The sequence below is a fragment of the Oryza sativa genome, chromosome 3 (genome assembly GCF_034140825.1).
Source record: "Oryza sativa Japonica Group chromosome 3, ASM3414082v1".
Classification (NCBI taxonomy): Eukaryota; Viridiplantae; Streptophyta; class Magnoliopsida; order Poales; family Poaceae; genus Oryza; species Oryza sativa.
This window is the reverse complement of record NC_089037.1, coordinates 34,204,404-34,227,039: the sequence shown is the minus strand read 5'-3', so window position 1 is coordinate 34,227,039 and position 22,636 is coordinate 34,204,404. Positions and strand designations below refer to the sequence as shown.

General features: G+C 43.9%; 3 protein-coding genes across 3 annotated transcripts; 1 reads left to right on the top strand and 2 right to left on the bottom strand.

Annotated features, from left to right (window-relative positions):
- Positions 1 to 7,291: 7,291 nt before the first annotated feature.
- Positions 7,292 to 8,599, top strand: LOC4334431 (auxin-responsive protein IAA14-like). The gene is made up of 3 exons (NM_001418780.1): positions 7,292 to 7,541; positions 7,628 to 7,972; positions 8,066 to 8,599. The coding sequence occupies exons 1-3, from the start codon at positions 7,351 to 7,353 to the stop codon at positions 8,121 to 8,123; spliced, it is 594 nt and encodes a 197-aa protein (NP_001405709.1). The 5' UTR covers positions 7,292 to 7,350; the 3' UTR covers positions 8,124 to 8,599.
- A 1,202-nt stretch (positions 8,600 to 9,801) lies between these two features.
- Positions 9,802 to 14,287, bottom strand: LOC4334430 (rRNA-processing protein efg1). The gene is made up of 8 exons (NM_001418779.1): positions 14,029 to 14,287; positions 12,796 to 12,925; positions 12,581 to 12,693; positions 12,131 to 12,269; positions 11,873 to 11,981; positions 11,359 to 11,422; positions 11,013 to 11,252; positions 9,802 to 10,473 (listed from the first exon to the last, which is right to left on the bottom strand). Exons 1-8 carry the CDS (start codon positions 14,182 to 14,184, stop codon positions 10,468 to 10,470), a joined length of 957 nt encoding a protein of 318 aa, NP_001405708.1. The 5' UTR covers positions 14,185 to 14,287; the 3' UTR covers positions 9,802 to 10,467.
- Positions 14,288 to 17,173: 2,886 nt separating this feature from the next.
- Positions 17,174 to 21,504, bottom strand: LOC4334429 (transcription factor UNE12). Its single transcript, XM_015777601.3, has 7 exons — positions 21,171 to 21,504; positions 20,938 to 21,033; positions 20,717 to 20,839; positions 19,857 to 19,922; positions 19,432 to 19,497; positions 19,270 to 19,344; positions 17,174 to 18,079 (listed from the first exon to the last, which is right to left on the bottom strand). Exons 1-7 carry the CDS (start codon positions 21,396 to 21,398, stop codon positions 17,849 to 17,851), a joined length of 885 nt encoding a protein of 294 aa, XP_015633087.1. The 5' UTR covers positions 21,399 to 21,504; the 3' UTR covers positions 17,174 to 17,848.
- Positions 21,505 to 22,636: the final 1,132 nt, after the last annotated feature.

Genomic DNA, 22,636 nt, shown 5'->3' with positions numbered 1-22,636 from the left:
GCCAAATGATTTTAAAACACCTCATTGGTCTACGTAGGGAACAAAATATAAACCATCAGATTGAGAAAAGGACAAAATAAGAAAAACAAATGTAAGCCATCCAATCAAGGAGGTACTACTTAAAAAACAAACAATAGAGAAAGACCTAATATCAAATAAATAGAAAAAGTGAGGTTTAAAATCCAGGCCGGCTAGCTCACCACCCTGTGAAACTAGCCAAAAGACCACTGGGTGTTTCTCGCTACTAGAAAACCAAGTCAATAGATGGTGGAGAACATTATGGATATTTCGCGCTTGATGCTTCTGGTGCAATGGTTATGGATGGTGAATAGGTAGCTAAGGTAGAAGAGATGAAGCACAAGAAGAAGACTCCAAGCTTTTCAAAGTCACCAGTTGAACATGATATTAATAGTGGTTTTAGTTAACGTACTTATATACAAAGCAAGTAAACTCATATCTTATCCTACTAACTACTTCCACTGTCTCAAAAAAAAAAATACATGGTGACGATTTGACACCAACAATAACAATAAATTTGGACATGAGGTTGTTCAAATTTATTGTCCTAGGTGGTGTCAAATCACCAACTAGGTTTTTTTAAGTATGGAGGGAGTAACTCCTAAAGCTTACCATAAAGTGTGTCATATCATCATCCACAAACAGTCGTTATCTAGAGTATTTTACATCATCACCTACTAATAATTATTATCTAGAGTATTTTAAATATCATGCAAACATTACATATCTTTACAATTTTATTGTATTTTTAGTGGTTGTTTAGATTGGTGCCATTAATTTCAAATATATGTATCTATTTAGTTCTTTTACCAAACTCTGATAAATATATAAGAAATCATGCCAAAACTTGACAATACTGTTAAATTGCCAAAATTTAGTATGCAACGCCTCGCGAACATACGCGCGCAATGCCGCAATTACCGAGGGCTGCTAGCCCACGGGATACCGTGAAAAACTAAAGTCACGGGACAATTTTAATGTGTGATTGATTAGCGTACACCATGCTGTAGGTACCATATATCAGGTACCGGGTACTAGGTATCACAGGTACTAGGTGCCAGGTATCACAAGTATCGGGTACCAAGTGTCACAGGTATCAGGTACTAGGTATCACAAGTACTAGATGCCAAGTATCACAAGTATTGAGTACCAGGTGCCACAGGTATCAGGTATCAGGTACTAGGTATCACAAGTATTGGGTACCAGGTGTCACAGGTACTATGTACCATGCAGTTGGTACCATACTGGTATCAGCTGTATCAGCATGGCGGCAGAGAACACGAACACCAGCACCGCCCGCAGCATGGCGCTCCCCATTCCGCTCGCGCGACCACCTCCTCTTGCCACCGTGGCTAGGCCTCATCCACCCCAAGACGCTGTACAGGCGCGTGATGGTGTACGCCGTACAGACCCCAAGACCCCTGGTACTTGGTACCAAACTTGATACCTAGGTATCAGTCGTGACGTACTTTGCACATAACACTGACAAGAAAAGGATGGCGACATCGACGAAGAGCGTCGCCTTGCTCTCCTCCTTCCTCACCGCTTCTCGAGGAGCAGCCGGGATGGGTAGCTGTCGAGCATGAGCTGGTCGACGGAGAACACCTACCACTCTTTCTCAACGACGACCGTCACTGCTGGAGACGACAAGCCGGCCACCTTGCTGTTGTCGAGGGAGCGGTAACCGAGGAGGGAGGGCAAGGTCAATGGCCATCGGAGGAACACGCAGCAGTCAGCCATCTTGCCGCCGGGAACTTCTCTCTTGAGCTTCTCTTGTAGCGATGCACGGCTGGAATGGCGGGTGTTGGCCTGCCCAAACACGAAGGCGTTGACCAAAGCTTTGGATAGAGAAGAGAAAAGGAATGGATAAGAAGTAAAACGTTATCCAGTCGTTTAATTTATCCCGTGACCGCCCGCACAGCCACCACGGGACACCGTACGATAGATTTTCTGTAATTACCACTACGCGCGTATGTACACGTCGACCGGCAGGGACGGCATGGGATGCAGCCAAGCAGGCGCGCCTGGATCCATGCCCGAATGCCGCATTTGCTGGGACCTGGCCTGGATGGGTTGCCGGTTTTGATGTACAGTGTGTATACAGTATGGTCTGCTGGATGATGACTGTATGCCTGAATTTCGAGGAACCATCGCCTTCCCTCGTTTTGTAGCCAGGAATTTCTTCCAATTTCACGGCGAAAAATCGTCATCTACAGTGTCTGATCGGATCGACCTATCGTGGATCATGGATGCGAAAGAGCATGTAGTAGGTGCGATGATTTGAATAGCACATCAAGGTTACGAGTTCAACTCTTCATATAAGCGAATTTACAGATTGGATTGTTTAAGGGGCTAAGTTCCTGATTTAAAAGGTTGCATATATCTGGTTGGATGTAGAAGCCGGGTAAAAATATCTTTCTCTGCCTCTGATATCATAATTTTTTTATATTTTGGATAATAGCACGATATCCGAAATATATATTTGACTATATTTTTCTATTTTAATATATACAATAAATAGATAAACTTTTATTTTTATATATAGTATTTATAAGACAAATTTATATATATTGTTGTAATAACTTTAAGCTAAATATCATTAAAGTTGTAAAAGTTTAATTCTAACTTTACTCAACACGTTAAGAAATACGGGAATGCTAGGGGATGCGATACCGTCCCCCAACGGGATAGCTCCTCCTTCATAACGCGATTCTTATCCATATATGCACCAGGCCTGCTCACCCGCCGCCGTCGCCGTCCCCCGCCGCTGCCGCGCCCGTCCCCCGTCGCCTCCGCCGCCGCCGCCGCCACACCCGTCCCCCATCGACGACGCCGCACCCATCCCCCACCGCCGCCGCCGCGCCCGTCCCCCGCTACCGCCGCCGTCGCCGCACCCGTCCCCTGCCGCGGCCATTGCCGTCCTCGTCTACAAGGGACGGCTGCAGGGGGCCGCCGCGCGTGTCAGGGTGCTCCTCCCCCAACAGGATGCTCAGTTATATCTAGTAGGAATCACTTGATACCTGGTAGGTATCATCCGATACCTCGTAAGTATCACACGATACATGGTAAAAATCGTCTGATACCTGACAAGTATCACATGAGTATCATGCGATACGTGGTAGAAATCGTCTGATACATGACAGGTATCGCATGATACCTCGTGAGTATCACGCGATATGTGGTTGAAATCGTCTGATACCTGACAGGTTTCACATGATACCTCACGAGCATCACACGATACGTGATAGAAATCGCATGATACCTAATAAGTATCACATGATATTTGTAAGTATCACCTGAAACGTGTGTAGAATCGTCTAATACTTGATAGGTATCACACCTGATAGCTACTCGGGATCATTCGGTTTGAAAACAGGATTCCGTTGTATAGCTGCACCCTAATAAATATGGAACCAAAGTACCGGCAGGGGCGGGACCCGGGGGCGGCATGGGATGCAGCCAATTAGCAGCCAACGATCCATGCCTCGATGCCGCATTCGCTGGAACCCTGGATGGGTTGCCGGTCTCATGTATAGTGTGTATACTGTATGGTCATGCTGAATGATGACTGTATGTCTGGATTTCGAGGAACCATCGCCTTCCCTCGTTTTGTAGCCATAAATATCTCCCAAATTTCACGGCAAAAAATCGTCATCTACAGTGTATGGTCTGATCGATCTCTCCATCATGGATACCTTTACTCATTTGAAGAAGAGTTGGGGGATGTTTAAACGATGGTTCATTTCTCGTCATTGAGCAGCTTAATTAGTTAAGCTATTAGCAGCTAGCCATCACCATGAGCATACTTAGGTCCAAGGGCGAATCAAGCGTGAATGCTGAGGGGACTCGAGTCCTCCTTACCTCGCTGGATTACCATTGATAGAATTGAAGATGAAAGGAGAAAAACAGGGAGAAAATAAAGAGTAGAAAGACTGAAGAAGAAAGAAGAAGATGAGTCCTCTCTTAAATCTTGTTCTATATCCGCCCCTGCTTAGATCCAAATACACGTTGTTCAAGAAGGACGCATGAGGTCAAATCACTAACTATGCACGTCTGATCAGATGACATGCACCCTCCAAGTACTGTACTGTGTTTCTCCCCCTGGAACTTTTTCGCCAGATTACGCGCTACATATTCAGCTATTCATATGCAGTGTGAAGCTGCGAGAGCTAATCGTCAGACACGAGATCACGAGAGGGAGGGAGGGAGAGAGAGAGAGAGAGAGAGACTCTACGCGCGTATCTAGCCTGCAGCGTCATTGCAACAAATGCATGGCAGCTGATCATCACATATCATCAGAGATCGTGACACGAAACAGTACATATTGCTAGCTGATCACACGGCCGGCCACTTGCACACTGCACTGAATGTACATGTCTGAATAATCGCAAGTTGCATTGGCGCAACTCGATCGATCGATCCATTATTGTATCGCGCAGCAATGCCAGCAATGTAACCACCTACTCCCTTCATCCTTAAATATAAATATTTTTAGCTATAAATCAACAGCAAGTAGCTACTAGCAATCAATATATCGCTCGCGCGAAACTCCCCAGAATCACGGGACGATCTCGCACTCGATCGCCCGCCTCTCTCAGACTAGTAGCAGAGAAGGAAAAGATGTTTAAACCCCGACAAAACTCAACAATATCGAGTATCAGGGGTGGATCTATCCAGACAGAAAATTCACGGGGTCACTCATATTGCACCATGGAGTCACTCTGTTCTTATTTATATATGGTGACTAACATGATTTACCATGGGATTTAGGAAACTTCACCGGGGTCATTACTCATTAAACCCCGAGTAATTACACAGTAGCTCTACCCTGTCGAGTATTCTTTATAGAAATTGCATAATAGTTCTTTTCAACAGCTAAAATTTAATGGAACTTTTGATGATGAGTCTGGACAGCCATATATGTGGTAGTCGGGTGGTGGCTCCGCCATTGGCAGCTGAGACAGGACAACGGGAACGACCACCACATTTTTTTAAAGGAACACAGTACAAACGTAGCTGCTCACAACGTGAGCACACTTATCCATATGAGCACCTTCGGAAGACTGGGCCGACATGTCTTGAGATTGACGAAGTCACCACAGGCGTCTCACTGTCGACGGATACGCCACCTACCACTGAAAGAATAATGAGCCGTAAATACGAGCACCCTATGACCCTCTTCCAACAATTTTTTTCACATATAATTATCTAATTAATCTAAATATAGTATATTTAGCCCTCTCTAGACTCCACCATACTCTTAGGTCTCTCATACAGTCATACTTAAATCCTGGTTCCACGGTTTACATATGGCAATGCCGTCTCCTGAACATGCATCCATTCCATCGTCGTCTTCATCAGAAAAAGAAGAAGAGTAGGAGTAGTTCGTGAGATTAACGAGATGGATCGGAGTCAGCTTAGCTGTTGGTGACGTGACAGCGATGGAGCACACGGTGCATGCGAGAGGTGACAGATACAGATAGACGTAGGACGCGATGGAGGGGCGGTGGCGTGCGTGCTCGATCGCACGGCTCGATCGCTGTCGAGAGGGGACACACACCAACCCAACACCAAAAGCATGTTTGGTTCGCACCTCCCCCTCCGGTTTACGATCTGGGATAGACAGATCACCTGGTTGGGTTTGTTGGTTGCTTGTCACGGCAACCGTGCAACACGATAACTGCGTGACCATCCTCCTCACCTAGCTTCGTCTACTAGCTACTCCCTCCGTTTTAATATAATTTGATTTTTTCCCTATTAACTCTCATCAAATTTATAGATAAAATTAGAAACATATAAAATATCAAATTAGTTTTATTTAATCTAACATTAAATGTATTTTGATAATATGTCTGTTTTGTATTGAAAATACTACTATATTTTTATAAAAAGTTTGATTAGAAAAAGATAAATAATTTATAATATGAAGCGAGGGAGTGTGTTTTTCTTCTTTTTTTTTTTGCCTTTTCAGTGATAATTAAGACATATGAATGCCATATTTTCCGTTTGCCATATGCATGCAAAAAAGTTTCGTGGGCGATTGGGTTGCGTGTGCATGTCTGGCCCGGATCCGTTTTGCGCTTAGCTGGATACCATGCTTTGCATTGCATATTTGCATGCACACGTACGCGTATCACCTTTGACGATCCGACACGGTTCACATGAAAGTTTGGGTTAATAAACTCACTCATCTGGATTTGAACCACACCAAACTCTCTCGGCAAAAAGGTGCTACAAAATTTACCAATCCCCTCGATCCTTAAAAAAAAAAACTAACTTCGGACTATATCCATCTATAAAAATCAATTCCCAATAATATAATCAAAAGAATATTCAGATAATTAACTCTCGACAATAAGGTGTTCGTGATAACTTCTTCACCGTCTGACCAATCGGCTCGGACACCAGACCGCTTGTGCCCGCCCATTCTGTCTCGCCCTAAATGGAATGGCTCTCTTATCTTAGTTACGCTGTGCCCCGACCCGAGTCCCCACGTCCGCTTTTATCCGCCCGCAACCCGGCCAACACAACATTAGGGCCGTCCCCCCCATTCTATGCTGACACAATCTCAAAATATACTGTCCAATCTTACAGATATGCTCGTAGAGGTAGAATGTACGTGCATGTATTTATAGGGATGAGTGTGCACGTGTTGTGAGCGTCTACGTTTGTACTTTATTTTTAAAAAAAATAATATCTGCTCTCTACAACTTAGTTCTAATAATAATGATTTAAACATTATGTATCTCCAAATTTATCGGGAGAATTGGGTTTTTGAGGGAGTAGGGATGTATTATCGTCTTGGAAACCGGCGTAGAAATGCGAGAATGAGTATGACGTATGCAGGGCAATGACAGGTGCCTATCCGTTCCAGCTACGCATGCACACCGGAGCGCGTGACGTGGCCCCATGCAACCAAAACCAGACTGCCCGCGTCGCGACGACACGTGTGAGCCCCACACCGTGGCACCCCCGCCAGCACGCGTGCCCCCCCCCCACACCGACATGTGGGCCCCACCCGTCACCCCCACATGCGCTGCCCCCGACGTGCACGAACAGCGCCCCCGCCCACCGCGGGGAATCTATACCCGACCCGAGTAAGTACCCGACCTAGCCCATCGCGTCTGGCCCCACCTGTCTGCCCGATGGGGCCCACCCAACCATGCGTCCTCCCTGTCTCCCGGGCCCACCTGGCATACTCACATGCTAGGGCACGCACGCAACAACTAACTAACCGCTCTATATAACGCGACGCGCAACCAAAGCAGCACGAGACGACGAGGTCAGTGTCGCAGCGACGAACGCCGACGAGCTAGCTCTCTCTCTCGATCGATGGCCATGGCGGCGGAGAGCATCGACGCGGAGCTGCGCCTCGGGCTGCCCGGCAGCGGCGGCGGTGACGGCGTGGCGGCGAAGAAGCGGCGGTCGGCGTCGTCGACGGTGAAGAGCGAGGCCTCCGGCACGGCCTGCTGCGGCGGCGCCGGCGCCCGGGACGTCGAAGACGGCGCCTCGCCGGCGTCCAAGTAAGTTCTAGCTCTAGCTCTCTCTCTCGCCATGTGTGCCAGCTCGATTTGCAGCCAATCTTACAATTTCTTGTGTGGGTGAGCAGAGTGCAGGTGGTGGGGTGGCCGCCGGTGGGGTCGTACAGGAGGAGCACGTTCCAGTCTTCGTCGTCGTCGACGGCGGCGGCGGCGAAGGGGAAGGGCGGCGGCGAGACGGATCAAGGGAGGAAGAATAAGGGAGGAGGGCTGTACGTGAAGGTGAGCATGGACGGGGCGCCATACCTCCGCAAGGTCGACCTCCGGATGTACGGCGGCTACAGGGAGCTCAGGGACGCTCTCGACGCGCTCTTCGGCTGCTTCTCCGCCGACGCCTCCGCCTCCGCCGCCCACTTCGCCGTCGCCTATGAGGACAAGGACGGCGACCTCATGCTCGCCGGCGACGTGCCCTGGGAGTAAGCACCATACACACACATGTTAATTATCCATCCATGGAAAATCTTGTGTGTTTATTTGTCTCTAATTTGAATCTTTTTGTGCTTTTGCAGCATGTTCATCTCTTCTTGCAAGAAGCTGCGGATAATGCGAGGATCTGAGGCGAGATGATATATATCGAAATCGAAAGGCGTCGAGCTGAAGAAAAAATTTTCGCCGATGCATGCATGGAGTAGACATCTCACAGAAAAAAGGCTTCATGCATGAGAGAGATGAGATCTATCCGTGGACATCGTCATGCATGGCGATCGGACGGCTGGCCAAGAAGGACACTTACACGTGGATGCATCTTGTTTTTGTTCTACGTAGATGTGTAGATGAGATATCCAAGGATCTGAATTCTAAAAAAGTTCAGGATTCAGTTGGATCGGAGTTGGTGAGGAGGAGGATATGATCGATCGAGCAGAGCTGCAGTACTCCTATGTACAGAATAATCTAGCTGAGATTTTGGTTGTTGGAAATGGCAACTGCTAGTTCTGCAGATTTGTGTACACATGCCTTTTTTTTAAAGCTTTTTTTTTTCTAGCTTCTGTTGTGTCACTGAAGAAATCTGAGAGCTGAAGAAAGAGAAACTTGGAAGTTTGGTCATTTTAATTTCCTCCCAGCTGTTTGATTCCTTTTAATCTCTGTGTGATTTACTGATGCTGACCAGAGTCATAAAAAAACAAGAACAGTACGTTAACTGTCAAAACGAGACCTTGTCACATCAAGAATTGTCTCCCAATCTTCTTTTCTTTTCTCTGAAACAAGACCAATCTTCTTTTCTCGTTGCTGTTCCTTTTTCATGTGTAGTATGCCTTTGAAGTTCACTATCGTATATGGAGTACAAGTGAAGAACGACAAGCACTTGAAGGCGCCAGATCTCAGCATACTACTCATTTATGTATTCTGCTTTAATTCTTGTAATCAATCACGCATCTACTGTCCATTAATCTCACAAATCTGGCAGTAATGGCCATGCAGTCTCTCTCACCATCTCAACAGTACTGCAACTACTGCACCTGACGGTGCATCAGCCATCAGATTATTACCTGCTCACTGAGTAATCGCCTTCAGAGATGCTCCTACTATTAAGTCTCAACTACTACACCTGCTAGGCAGGAAATTGTAGTACAAGGATAGTACATTCAATTTTCCAAAGAGAGAGATGCATATCCATCCATTCGATTTTCCCAAAGCTCCTGTTACGTTCCAGTCTTGCACAGGGTGTACGCTTGAAAAGAATAACAGAGACGTCACATAGTACCCATCAAGAGAGATCACAGCAGCAGAAGCATCCAAATGCACGGCAAAATCAAAAGAAAAACAAGCTACCTCTATCCCAAAATAACTTCATCTTTCATCGTTGGAATGCAAATTAATACAAAGTGAAAAACACCAAAGTACCTTCTATTAATAAGAAAAATAGTATTAATGGATGTGTAGATGGGGGTATTGAAGAAATGAAACTCATCGATGCAATAGATAAAAAGAAAGAAGTAAAATTATTTTAGTACAAATGGTAAAGGTTAAAGATGAACTCATTTTAAGGTGGTGTGGGAAAACTACATGCATGGAATGACGACACATCATATGGATCATAGCATAGGATGCAGAGGCGAGTGAGCCACACTGATAACGATGGTACCTGGAACTTTACTGCAGCCCAGAATGTCACAAACTGTGCACAGCAGCACAGGTCATAACCGGGACCTACTGATACTGACCTACTACACCACATAGGCGATGCATGCATGCATGGCTGCAAGAGAAAACCTGGCCAAAATGCCAGCAAACGACAGAGATAATGTAGCTGCACTGTATAACATTGATACTAGTAGGTAAAAATACAGTGTGGCAACAGTCCAGTGAGAAGGGTCTCTCTAATTTTGCAAAGTGATGGGAGGGAGAATATGAAAATGCTGGTGCTACAGTGACTACAGACAACGTGCACTAGACCCACATGATAGATGCGGATCAGACAGTAGGGAGACAATTGAACATCCATATCACGCCTTACAGGTCATGTAATCCCAGACCTGGGAGCAGACAACGACAACCGCTCACAGCCTAGCAATGATAAAAGCATATGCATTTGCCTCCCGACAAGAATCAGTATGTACCGAAATTCTGAATTCATGGAGCTGTCCCTAAAACCACAATTACAGCTTTCAGGTACCCGTGAATTGATTGATGGTGGGTCATGAAGGAAAAAAAAATAAGGAAAAGCACAGCTTCATGGTAAAGACCAGCATGCATTCAGTTAATAATCGGAACTTTTTGGATGGTTACTGTAAAACAAATGAGTGATTGAGTGAAGAGCGATAGGAGATTCATTTTACATCGAGAGAGGGCGCACAAAATCAGCAACTTCCTCAGGGCACACATGTTGTCTCCATTCTTTTGATAGTAACCAGCCTTAGTACACACTTTGGTGCGGGAATAAAATCAGCTTCCACCTCACGCTCCAGAATATTCATGCCTGTTGAGATGGACAGGTAGCATGACAATTAATATCAGGGAAACAAGCTGATAGTGCATGCCATTTTTTTTTCTCAGGCAGACAATGTACAAAGCAAACCAACCAAGTTATCATTCCTAATGATATCATCAACAACTTTTGTTTAAAAAAAATCAAGCATAACCAACTTACAGTTATACACACATCATGCAGAAATATTTTCCTCCCTATAGCCTTAAAAACGATATGCATGTTTCAATATTGTTACTGTTTGTATGATCTTCACTTGTGGTGGAACATACAATGTGCATATAAAATCCTTAAGGCATTTGTACAATCAGATAAAATTTCAGTAAAACTAAAATTCAGAGATAATGTATTTCACACAAAGCACGCATTTCACATAAGTGTCGTAATTGCAAATATAATGTATGCAGGTCATAGATAATGTCGATATAACTTGCATTTGAATGTTAAATCGCACAAGTTATTTTTGTCAAATACAGATATCACGAAAAATAAATTTAATTAAGTTCATAGCATGGGTGCAAAGTTTATACCAGCTTCTTTTTCTTCCGATGTCTCCTTTTGCGACGTGGTTTATGAGCATCAGAATTTGAACTCAGGTTGCTGTTATGATCTCCAGGCTGATTTGCTGCTCTCCTATTTTTGAAAGTGCCACCACTTGTGCTATTTGAAGTATTGCTTGAGCTGGATAACACGTGTTTCACCCCTGGTCTAGTTCTATTTGGTGCTAATGAACGAGGTGGTGGCATAAGAACTCGAGCATCTCTCTGACGCTGAAAAGCAAAACAGACGGGATTAAATGTAGGGAAGCATACCAAAGCAACCTACTGGAAATTTGAAGAAGTTTGTAAATTGAAATACCAGTATAGAGAGAACAACCTGATTCTTTTCATCGCTTGACATGCCAGACGCTGCCTTACCTGAAGCACTGGAAGCTGGTTCTCTGCATTAAACTAACAAAATCAGGAAAGATGCCTTTTCTGCAGAATGTCTATGCAGTTTTAGACTAAGTACAACATTAACATAAGAGACTGAAAAGGACAAACTACAAGCCTATGATCCAGGCGCACAAAACAGCTATGATCTCAAAAGGTGCTATCTTTAACAAATAATCGAGTATTTCATGGATTACTTCCAGATTTTGTATTATCCAGAGATAATTTTTAGATAACCCTACAGTAACTAAACATAGACAAGCTTAGGAAAATTACTGTAAACAGTGAGTAGTCACCAATTCTAAAGCTATATTGCTATCTGAGCAGCAAAGCATAAATTTATTGGTTATATACATTTATCTGAGCAAATGGAATAATTGCAATATAGTAGCTTAACACATGATATATCAGATGGAACGTAACAAGGAAGATGCAACAAACATGAGGGAGCATCATACTTGGCACTTTTGTCAGTCCATTCATCATCAGCCTCTTCATCACTTGAACTCCCCGACATGAAGAAGTCGTCATCACTCACATCCACAGTATCATCATCGCTTGCTGTCTCTGTTAGGCGACGAGAAAAATAAAATTTAGTACTTCAGAGTAGATATGTAGCCAAACAGGCAGTACAATTTTCAAATGAAAAGCTAGAAGTGCATGAAGAATACAAATAGAACATAAGTAATCTAGTAAACGGTAATGTAAACACACACCTTCCAAGTCTTTTCCATTTTCTGCAGCAGCCATCAAATTTTCTTTTATCTGTTTACGCCACTTATTCCTCTTCTCTAACATATCTGGGGTATTCCCTCCAGAAAACAGTGAGACATATTTCTCATTCTTTGGGAAAAACTGCACATGAGTAAAACAGCATAATTTTAGCTTGGAATTCAAGCAGGTTCAGACGGAACAATGATTTTTTATCCAATTTTGAAAAAAATAATGAACACCTATTTCAAGAGTCGTTTAAGAATGAGACTTGAGGATAGTCCACACAAAAACTGTACTACCTCCGTCCCAAAAAGAGTTCACTTTCTACACGAATCTGGACAACCACTTGTCTATATTCGAGTAGAAAAGTAAACTCTTTTTGGGATGAGGTAAGTAGTAAATTAATGCAAAGATACTGATTCAGCAAGGGGGATAAAGAACAGTAAGCTTACCCTAACATACTCAAGATCTTCCTTTAATTTTGACAGTTTATTGCTGGCATCATCGGCATTTGAACGTTGCTGCTTCTCAAGGCGCCTGATCATCCTCTCAATCTTTCGCCTCTCTTCAAAGTTTTCAAATACCAATACAAACAAAATGATAAGTACATATGTTCAGTTAAAGGTCATCATACAGGAGCAAGAATGAAGCAGAATGTCCAGCAGACCAAAGAATTTTATCTTTCTATCTCTCAGCTGAACTGTTCGTTGAATAGCCAGTTGATTCTGAAGCTCTTGTTGCCGCTTCAATTCTTCCAGTTTCTTCTCTTGAGCTACCCTAATGTCATTAGGAAGGTCCTGACCAAATATACAATATTAGCATCTTAACAACAGGCCTGGGAAAAAAAAACAGAGTAATGCATGCATGTAACAATTGGCACTAAGGCATGTTAAGGGAAATGATACCGATTAGAATAGACCCCAACAAATGATCAACCCCAATACTTGGAGAAGTTCTAACTCTTAAGCATGCACGAATACTTAAAACTGCTAGCAGTGTTGCCACAGAAGATGGTTATAACCATTTGATACATTGCTTTTTTTAGGGGGGGGAAGGGATTCCTGCAAGCCTACCCAAAAAACACACCATGCGTGCATTGTCAGTACCGTTGACATCAAGCACTGGTGCACAGACAAGCATAGTGTCCTCGAATAGAATTGAATTACAATGACCAAAACAGTAGGCTGTCTTCTTGCATACAGCCTTATAGGTGTTTTTAACTTGATTTTCAGTGGAATCCTGGAATCTTGTAAAGGTTACCCTTGGGTATAGTACATGCGAGCTTGGGCAGACATATATGCATGCAATGTGCTCTATGACCAGCATGCAAGGTGCTCTACATTCTACAATCAATTGTCCCTCAATCCCTACTTGTTTCCTACATTAAAGCTGCCAACCTACAAGTATGTTGTAACCAATCATCATCAACCCAACCTTTACCATCCTACTCTGAAATGAGCAAACACATCACTTCTATTAACATCATTCTGATTCATCTAGTTGTGGTTGCATACTTAACATCAGGCTCGTTTATCTTTTTTCCCCCTATAAGCAATGCCCCACGGGAGGGTTGCAATTCGTGAGGCGAATGACCATTCACGAAACTACTGCAATAACCCGAGCCAAGCTGCTCGGAACCTCAAAACAATCCATTCCATAATCCCCGCCGTAGCAAGTAGCAGAAGATACTAATCAAAGCAAAATTCAGTCAACGGAGACGAATTTATCGTTGTTCCCCACCACCACTCCACACACCGGAGCAGTAGATAGTAAGCTACTAACTAAATTACTAAACAAGTTAATCATGGGAGCAGAATTAGCAGCAGTAGCAGCAGCAGCAGAAGCGAGCGAGAGGCAGCGCTTTCCAACCCAAACCCGAACCCCAGGTAGGTTAAGTTACCTTGCGGAGCAGGCGCTCGGTGGAGCGGATCTGGTTCTTGAGGGAAACGGTCTTGGCGGCGGCGGCGCGCTTCCGCTTCCGTTCGGCAGCCGCCCCCGCGGACGACGCCGACGACGACTTGGGGCGGCGTACGGCGGCGGCGCGGCCGTGCGCCATGGCCTGAACCCTAGCGGGGAGACGAGACGAGAGGAGACGGTCTCAGTCGCTCGCCCTCGCGAGTTGCGTTGTGCGACCTGGTTGGGCTGGGCCGCGTGGGCGGGCGGGTCGTTTCGCGCGTTTCGGCTCTCAGGCAATTTGCTCCCCGTCCGCGTTCAACGCTCGGCCTAGGGCATCCTCAGTTTATTTAAGTTCATGGAGATGGTCTTTCACTAATAACATTATTATGCTACAATATTTATGGTCTTTTCTTAATCTTAATCTTAAGGTGGGACACACTAAAAAAAAATATTTTTAGCCTTTCATATGCAGGCTTCAAACCGATATGGATGTTACAGAGATACAAAATGGTTTTTTATTTCTTATGGTGTAGCCTTAGTGTAAGTTTTAAAGGAAGGGTGATTAGTACCAGACATCTAACGGCCTCATTGTTTGGCTTATTCCACAATAAGTAATTTGTGAATAAAAATTTTACATACGTGTTTTTAGCGACCTAAAAGCGAAGGCTGAAAAATAAACTTCGATGAAAAAAACTCAAAATCAGCTTTAAATTTAAGGTTGAAAATTCAATTTTTTGTTGATAAGCATCAGCATAAGCAAAAAGATGGGGCCATAAATTTTGTCCATATAAGATAAAGAGGTGGAACATCTAGCTTACTAATCATCTTCTATGAGTTTGCCGAATCTTCCTATAGGATATAAAATGGGCTAGGCCTTTCCGTATTAGCCCGGGCATGTATGTATAGTTCCCGACCCAGGAATGGTACACCCTGTTTAGCTATGGGTCATGATGGCACGACCCATCTAACCATACCATGCTTGGGCCGCCACCCCAACCCCGCACGACAAGTTGTATGTGGGAAGCTAGCATGACATGGCCCCCGAATGGCACGGCATGCCCTGGCCCATGCGACACAGTGACGATCGACGACCGGTGAACAACCGCCAGTTGAGCAACTGACATCCGAGCAAGAGCAAGGAGCAAAGAAGAACGGAAGAATTGAGGAAGCCAAGGCTCAGGGTAGAGGAAAGCGATGGTGGATGCTCATCAACGTAGGCATTTTTTTTTGACCGGGGAAACTGCCAGGGCTTTGCCCAGCAGTGTAATTTTATAAATGAAAAGAATATATACAAAGTTACAAAGAGAAAAAAGGAAACGAAAACAAGATTCCTATATAGTTTGTAACCAGTCTAAAACCAGCTATTTGAGAGGATCCTTCATTCTGCACATATGCAGAAGAACTTCATTTTTGAAAAGTAATCTCCACGATTGGAAGGTGGGGTGATTATTTTGGAAGATGAAACCATTCCTTTGCTTCTAGATATGCCAAGCAGCCAAGAAGAAGATTTCCAAAAAGCCCTTATGCGCGAACTGAATTCTTGCCAATACTACCATCTGATAAAATTCCAGATTTGGATTCCATTGGATCCCCAGGTGTTGCCAACAGATTACACTAAAAGGGTACATGAAAAAGAGACAACATCATAGTGGTGCGGCCGGCCCAGTCGTGAGCACAACCACTGAGCGTGTCGATCATTGGCAGCTCATTGATTCGAGACGAAGGAAGTAGGAAACGAAGTGCCATGACAGTGCTTGACGAGGAGGAAGAGGAATGTGCTATCGGTGAGCGGAGGACCTCGCCAGATCTTCCCAAGTTTGTGTGGCAGGATGCAACGGACTATTCGCATTTTTTTCTTGGTATATGTCGAATTTGGGCTACAGACCTCCGGCACAACACATGTACCCCAATACGTACTAGCCTAACACGATATGGCCCAACATCTCATTGGGCCATGGCCGCCATGCTTAGGCTCCAGTCTCAGCACGTGGGTCGACATGGCATTGCCTATTCGGTGAGCCGTGGCCAAAGCACCTATTTATCCACTCTCTCAACCATATAAAATTAAAATAAAAATCCACCGTCTCAACGACCCAGGCTCCAGGGGATCCCAAGTTTCAGATCCCTTGTGAGTTATCCTGATTCTTGATGGGGAATTTGACTATTTGGTACTTTTATGGACGGTCACTCATAAGATGCTATTCTTTCGGATGAATTTACAAATATATCATTGGAAAGAGAGAGTAAATCTTTACAAATTGCCAATTTTGCGTGAAAATGACCCCTATCTATGTTGACAAGGGCAAATGGGTCATTTTCACAAGTTTGCCGGACATAATGCAGCCATCTTCAGTTATTTTTTTTTAAAAAAAAACTGCAGAATAACACCAAAAAGTCTGACACAATGTGTTGAAAGCAGATTTACCTGGTTTACCAGGAGCTCTGCAATACACAAATCAATCAATGAACCATAGTATTCAGACATGAGCAGAGCACAAAAAATTTCGACTGCTGTATAGTCAGCCCAGCAGTTTCCTCTCCAGCCAAGCACAGCATATGAGTGCATGATACCATTGACTGTGCCATTAGAAAATGCAAAGTAAGCTTGATGAGTAAAAATTATGTATATCATCAGAGAGATAAGGATAGCACCATTGGAGTACCAAAAGCACTAAAACCGGTAGCAGTTTTCTGCAGTATAGCACAAACATATGAATGGAAGGAACAAACTTCATTTCTTCCTGCAAATCAATATTTCAGCCTGTAGAAATAAAAGGTAGCCGTCACTTTTTTATAGAACAGTTCCCAGATAAGTAATCACACTTGAAATCAAACTTTTTAAAATCAAAGATGCAGGATAAACAACCTTAGTGCAAGTATAAACTTGACCAGATATTTAACCCATGAATTATTAACATGTGAGCACATATCAAGTATTGAGATGGGTGAATTGCTTACAGTAACATCCAAACAAATCGTCAGTTGACAAAAAAAAACTCAATAGTCCTTGCTGTAGATTCTCACAATTTGTCCACAAACTCAGGAAACCCTGTGGTAGAGGGCAGTGAACAGTACAAGAACAGCTGTTCTTCACAAATAATGTGGGTAGTTGAGAACTCATGGCAGAAAATACAAAGTAATTCTATGGATTAATCGCCAATAGAAAGATTAAACTTTATACCGCAGTTTCTTATCAAGAGTATGTCACAATAGATACAACAGTAGTGCATGTAGATGTAGATAGCAGACCCACTAGCGATCAGCTTAGCGCACGCTCAGCCTCCATTGACCAAAGCCTCCGCCTCCACTTTGGAAAAATGGAGATAAATGAACATCACCATCAAAATCATCTTCCATTTCATCTTGTGTTCAAATTCCGTCAACCATTGTGCAGGCTGCAGACACAGGCATACATCAATCCCTTTTGATTAGTCCAAACACCCACTACCAAAAAAGCAGTCCCCACCACAAAGTGTATGGTTGGTGCACTACAGACTCGAAAAGAGACAATGTGAGAGCATGCCAGACTCTTTAGTAGCTCTCTCAATCACCCGCGCTCATAGGGGCATTGAAAGGTGTAGGAGGATGAGCAGGCTATTGCTTACCATATCCTTGCAATCAAAGCACCTTTGAACAAAAGATGATAACGAAAGGTGACATCATATACCATTGGTACAACTTCAAGTGGAGAGGATCTCTTAGGTCTTTTCCTGCCTCCTTGTTAGTGAATCAAAACGAGCTGTTTTATCTTACACTTTGATAGGTTGATGTCTACTAGGGGTTGTAACGATTCATGTTACAGACTTACAGTTGCTATTACTATACTAGGAAGGAGTGTTGGGTTCGTGCTTCACTGGTTGTCCATCCTGTGTTTGTTGTGTGTCATAGATTGCCATGGCGAGCGAGATTGGCATCATGCAGAGTGCTTTGGATTGGAGAAATTGCATCGCTGCCCCGATGTCTTCTTCCATCAGCTTCGCTACCTGTCTTTCTGTGCCATCCGTTGACCACTTTTCCCAAATCTGTTGGTTGCCCCCACTATCGCTTGCTTCCCCCTAACGAAAATAAAGCAAGATACAGTTTAACAACCAAAAGATATGAAAGAGCAGAGACGGAAAAGGACTCTCAAATTGATTCCTTGAGTGAAGGTGTGATCGTTCACGAAAGAAATAATGCACACCATTCTTTTGCTTCTTCCTCCGTTTCACAATGTAAGTCATTTTAGCATTTTCCACATTCATATTGATGTTAATGAATCTAGATAGATATACTAGAATGACTTACGTTGTGAAACGGAAGGAGTACTATGGAGCGATCGATGGGGATCAGGAAGTATACAAGTCTTTGTAATTGGGCTCTGAAGCAAGCAAAAGCCTAATGGAGACACTGTGCTCATCAGGAAACTAGAGATGAGAGAGATTTTAATGTGGGATCTACAAGACATGTTGTCATATGGTAGAAATGTGTCATATCTTCATCTTGCTAAGACTTTAACACTATTCATTATTGTTAAACTATAGACATAGAAGTTTTATGTTCAAGAAGAGACAGGAAAAGCTACAATCACTGTCACTGATAGCAAAAGTACAAATGGATTGCACTGACATAGACAATTAGATCAAGAAATCAATAAAAGGCCAGCAGTGAAAATAAGGTGGTGAGTGGGAACTGCCTTTCAGCACCACTGTCTAGAAGAAAGAAGTGAAAAACTTCACGAGAGAAAAATAGAGGAATCAGAAGTAGAATGATTCTTGCAAGGGAAAACTGATTCATATTTTGTTTGAATAAAGTGGAAATACAGAGTAATTGTCAGTATGAAACAAAGACAAAGGTGCTTTTATTTTGTATGGAGATCTGATTTAAGTACAGGCTGATGCTTTCCCATGTAGCAAACATCCATCAATTTCTCTGCAGTCACACACAGAGAGAGGAGGGAGGAGCAAGAGGAGGAGAAGGGAGAGAGAGAATGGGCAAGAACAAGTAGCATATAATTTAAAAGAATGAAAAATAGGCACTGCAGAGAGCAATTAGTTCACAATTTTACTATACATAGTTATGAGGATGATATGCTTGATGTATTGCTTTTATACAAGAGAGAAGAAAACCTTGAACTAACAAATAAACCACATAGCCAACGTCAAATAATTTTGACCGAAGGAAGTATATTAAGAATGGCAGTAAAAACTAAGTCGAGAGAAAGTAACTGGGCACAGTGCTATATATTAGTTAATGGCCACAGATTTACCTTAACTGAAAGTGGAATATCAGCAACCAGCTGTGCAACAGCACCCGCGCCACCCAGCCTGCTCATGCTTAAAACCTACCACCATAGAATCATGCTCTATCAAACAACTAAAAACACAAAATGTGGTTTATGCTTACTAGATAATAGCATAGTGAACCAAACCTTTACTTGCAGCCTCAGGAATTTCACATAATCAAGGATCTCATCTAGCATAGCTGCCCTATCTGTCTGCATAGTTCAAGAAGACATCAGAGTTATTTCCCCCATAGTCAACCTCTGATGTTGCAATTTACGGAACTCTGTATTATAGTAGTAAAATCACATGTTATTTTAAGCATGCATATAACCCTAAGGATGCGCTCTTGCTTATCTCAAAAGGGACAGCATACTAAGATTTGATCGCATGGTTCTCAGTGAACCGAAACACTCTTTTAAAGAAGAAAATTTATATTAAAAAAGAATTAATATAATATTGTGAGCACATCATGACCCAAACCACTTGCCAAAATTTTTTCAATGGCTAGCATGTGAACCACAGAAGTCTTTACCCTTATAATAAAACCTAAAAGTATAACAAATAATATTACCTTGTTTGTATTGGGGACCAATTCCTGTAGGGCCCTCATCCTTTCTGCTATTCTCTCTCTTCTTAGCTGCATCAGAACAAATATGCTTCAGAGCACTGCTGATCAAACACTTAGAAGAATTGTCCAAAAATTAAAAAAAAATATGAAAAGTGAGAATATGCAGCCTAAAGTAAGGTGGTCATTCATATAAATAACAGCAAATGAGCATCGGACACATCTACAACTGCTAGAAACAAAGTACTGAGAACCTATCTTAAAGCAGAAGCATTCTACAGCTAGATAACAATTACATGACATTTGCTATATGACAGGATTGCGGCATGACATATCAATTGTCAAAAAGATAAGACTTGTGGTATAATAGTACAGACCAGAAGGAAAACACCTTATAACTGCGCCAAATGGCCGGCCATCATCTATCTAAAGTAACATCCTCTTTTAGAACATGCTATATTTTTCTTACAAATTGGATTTGTTCTGTACATTTATCTGAGAAAAAAAAATCACGGGTGACAATCCCTTCGAATTTGAAAGTCCTAATTGATCCGACTTGCCTAACAAGAGAGTGCATTATTGCACTCACAGTCTCACATTACAACAGAACTGCTTCGGTGACTCACTCGTAGCATGAGACAACTGATTATTTCCTCTGCATTACAAGCATGTAGGAACCACCAAATCCAATTCTAAACCTAGCAAAAATTTGCATTGAAATTTAAACCCTGATCACCTTACAAACGCCAAACAGCATGTCTGAATGGTACAGTGACTTATGCAGATCACAAGTTCTCAACAGTAAAATACCCAAGATGAAAGACCATAAGCTAAGAGAGTGTAACTGCGGGAACTGATTTGATTACCCTCTCCGCGATGCTGTGGGGGTCGGTCGCCTGCCCACGCCGCGCTCGCACCTTCGGCCTCGGCGCCGGCGGCTGCGGCCCGACGGCTGCTCCGCCCTGCTTCGACTGCTGCGGGTGGAACACCTGAAAAATTCGCCATAAGGCCGCCCAAATACAACAAAAATTAGCACCAGCTCTGCCGATTTCGAACTGAGACACAATCCGCTGCTGCAACAGAGCACCTGGGTAGGCGGGGTGGGGCGGAGGTTCGGCGGCTGCACGCCGCCGCCGCCGAACACCGGCGGGAAGAGTCCGGTGAGCTGCACGGTCTCCCGATCCTACAGAGGCGAGCTCGAAGCTTATCACGCAAGCACACGCGCCTCCGTTCCCACTCGAACGAGGAGAGCCAACGCAAAAGCAAAAATGGGGAAAGTTAGCGAGAGGGAGAGAGGATTGCGCGCGCGCGCGCACTCACCGCCTTGCTGCCGCCACCCTCGGCGTCATCGCCGACCCCGAGCCTCTTCCCGCTCCCGGACGCCTCGGCCGCCGCGGCGGCGTCGAGGCTGAGCGCGAGGGAGAAGGGCTGGTCACCGGCGGCGCGGCCGCCCGGCGCGGCGCCAGGGAAGGAGCTGGTCAGGGAGAAGAACTGGTCGAAAAAGTCGTCCTCCGGTGGGCCCTGCTGCTGCGGCTGCTGCCCGGCCATCCCCGGCGACGTCGACGTCGACCGCCGCCTCGACGTCGGCGACGCGGGGCGGGAGGAGAGGAGAGCAGCTCGCGCTCGCGTCTCCTCGGCTAGTGTGAAGCGAGGTGGGGATCGGAGGAGGAGTCGCTTCGACTTTATTCACTCGCAACATCAAAGGGAAGAGGCGAAGTGGATATGGGCCTTGATGGGCTGTACGTGGGCCGTCCTTCCCTTGTCACTGTCACTTCGCGTTTCGGCCTCGATGTGATGGGCCTAAATTGGGGCCTTTTAGGTGGGTGGGTAAGCTTGGAATCTGAACTGAAATCAAGGTCCATATAAATGAGGCCTCCCGAGGTAAGGAGGAAGCCAATGTCTAAACCGGGCCAGTAAATAGAGCGAAGGCCCATATAGGTTTGTATACGTCATGGCCCATGAGATCAGTCACCATCTCGCCCAATTCTGTAGGGCCGGGAGATCCAGTAACACCGTGTATATTTGGATTTTATTTTTTAAAAAAGACGCAGGTCAAGTCTTCACACCACTAAAAAAAAATTAGTTGTAATATGAGTATCATATCAAGAAGTCCATGATTTAACATGAGTGTGTTGGTTCCACCGTAGAAAAACCTAATTAACAAGTTGAGTTACGTTCTGTATGTCTGGATTATTCTTGTGCCACGCTTTCAAAAGTATGAGTCTATAGCTTAGATTATTCTTACCACGCTTTTAAAAGTATGATTTTTTTTAAAAAAAGTCTACAGAAATATTTTTTAGATTAGACAATTTATCGGAGTGATATTGTCATATAGAACTTGTTTTTAACAGAGAATAGCATTTGCAGAATTGAAAACACAGTTGCTGGAGTAGTTGCTACGGTGCTCACGGATTCTTTTTCCCCATATATGTGCACGCCGTTTGTGATTCTCGTTGCACTGCGCATGTGTGGGTGATATAATTTCTGAAAGAAATTTAAAACAAAAGGAAATTAAACGCCACCGCTCTGACTATTCTTAGGCCTTGTCTTCCACGTGGTGTCGGCCAGCAAAATTCTGAAGAGCTTAATTTGGAAATGACATCACCATCATGATGGTCGCAATTAGGACACGTTTGTTTACGCGAATAAACGGACCAATTATTAGGAATTAATTAGCCCATCCATCAATGTAAGTTTATCCCAGCATTATGGAGCGTACGTGCACTACCAAGATACTTCTTCCGTTATAGTAATTCATATTGTAAGTATGTCGTTTTGAGCCAAAC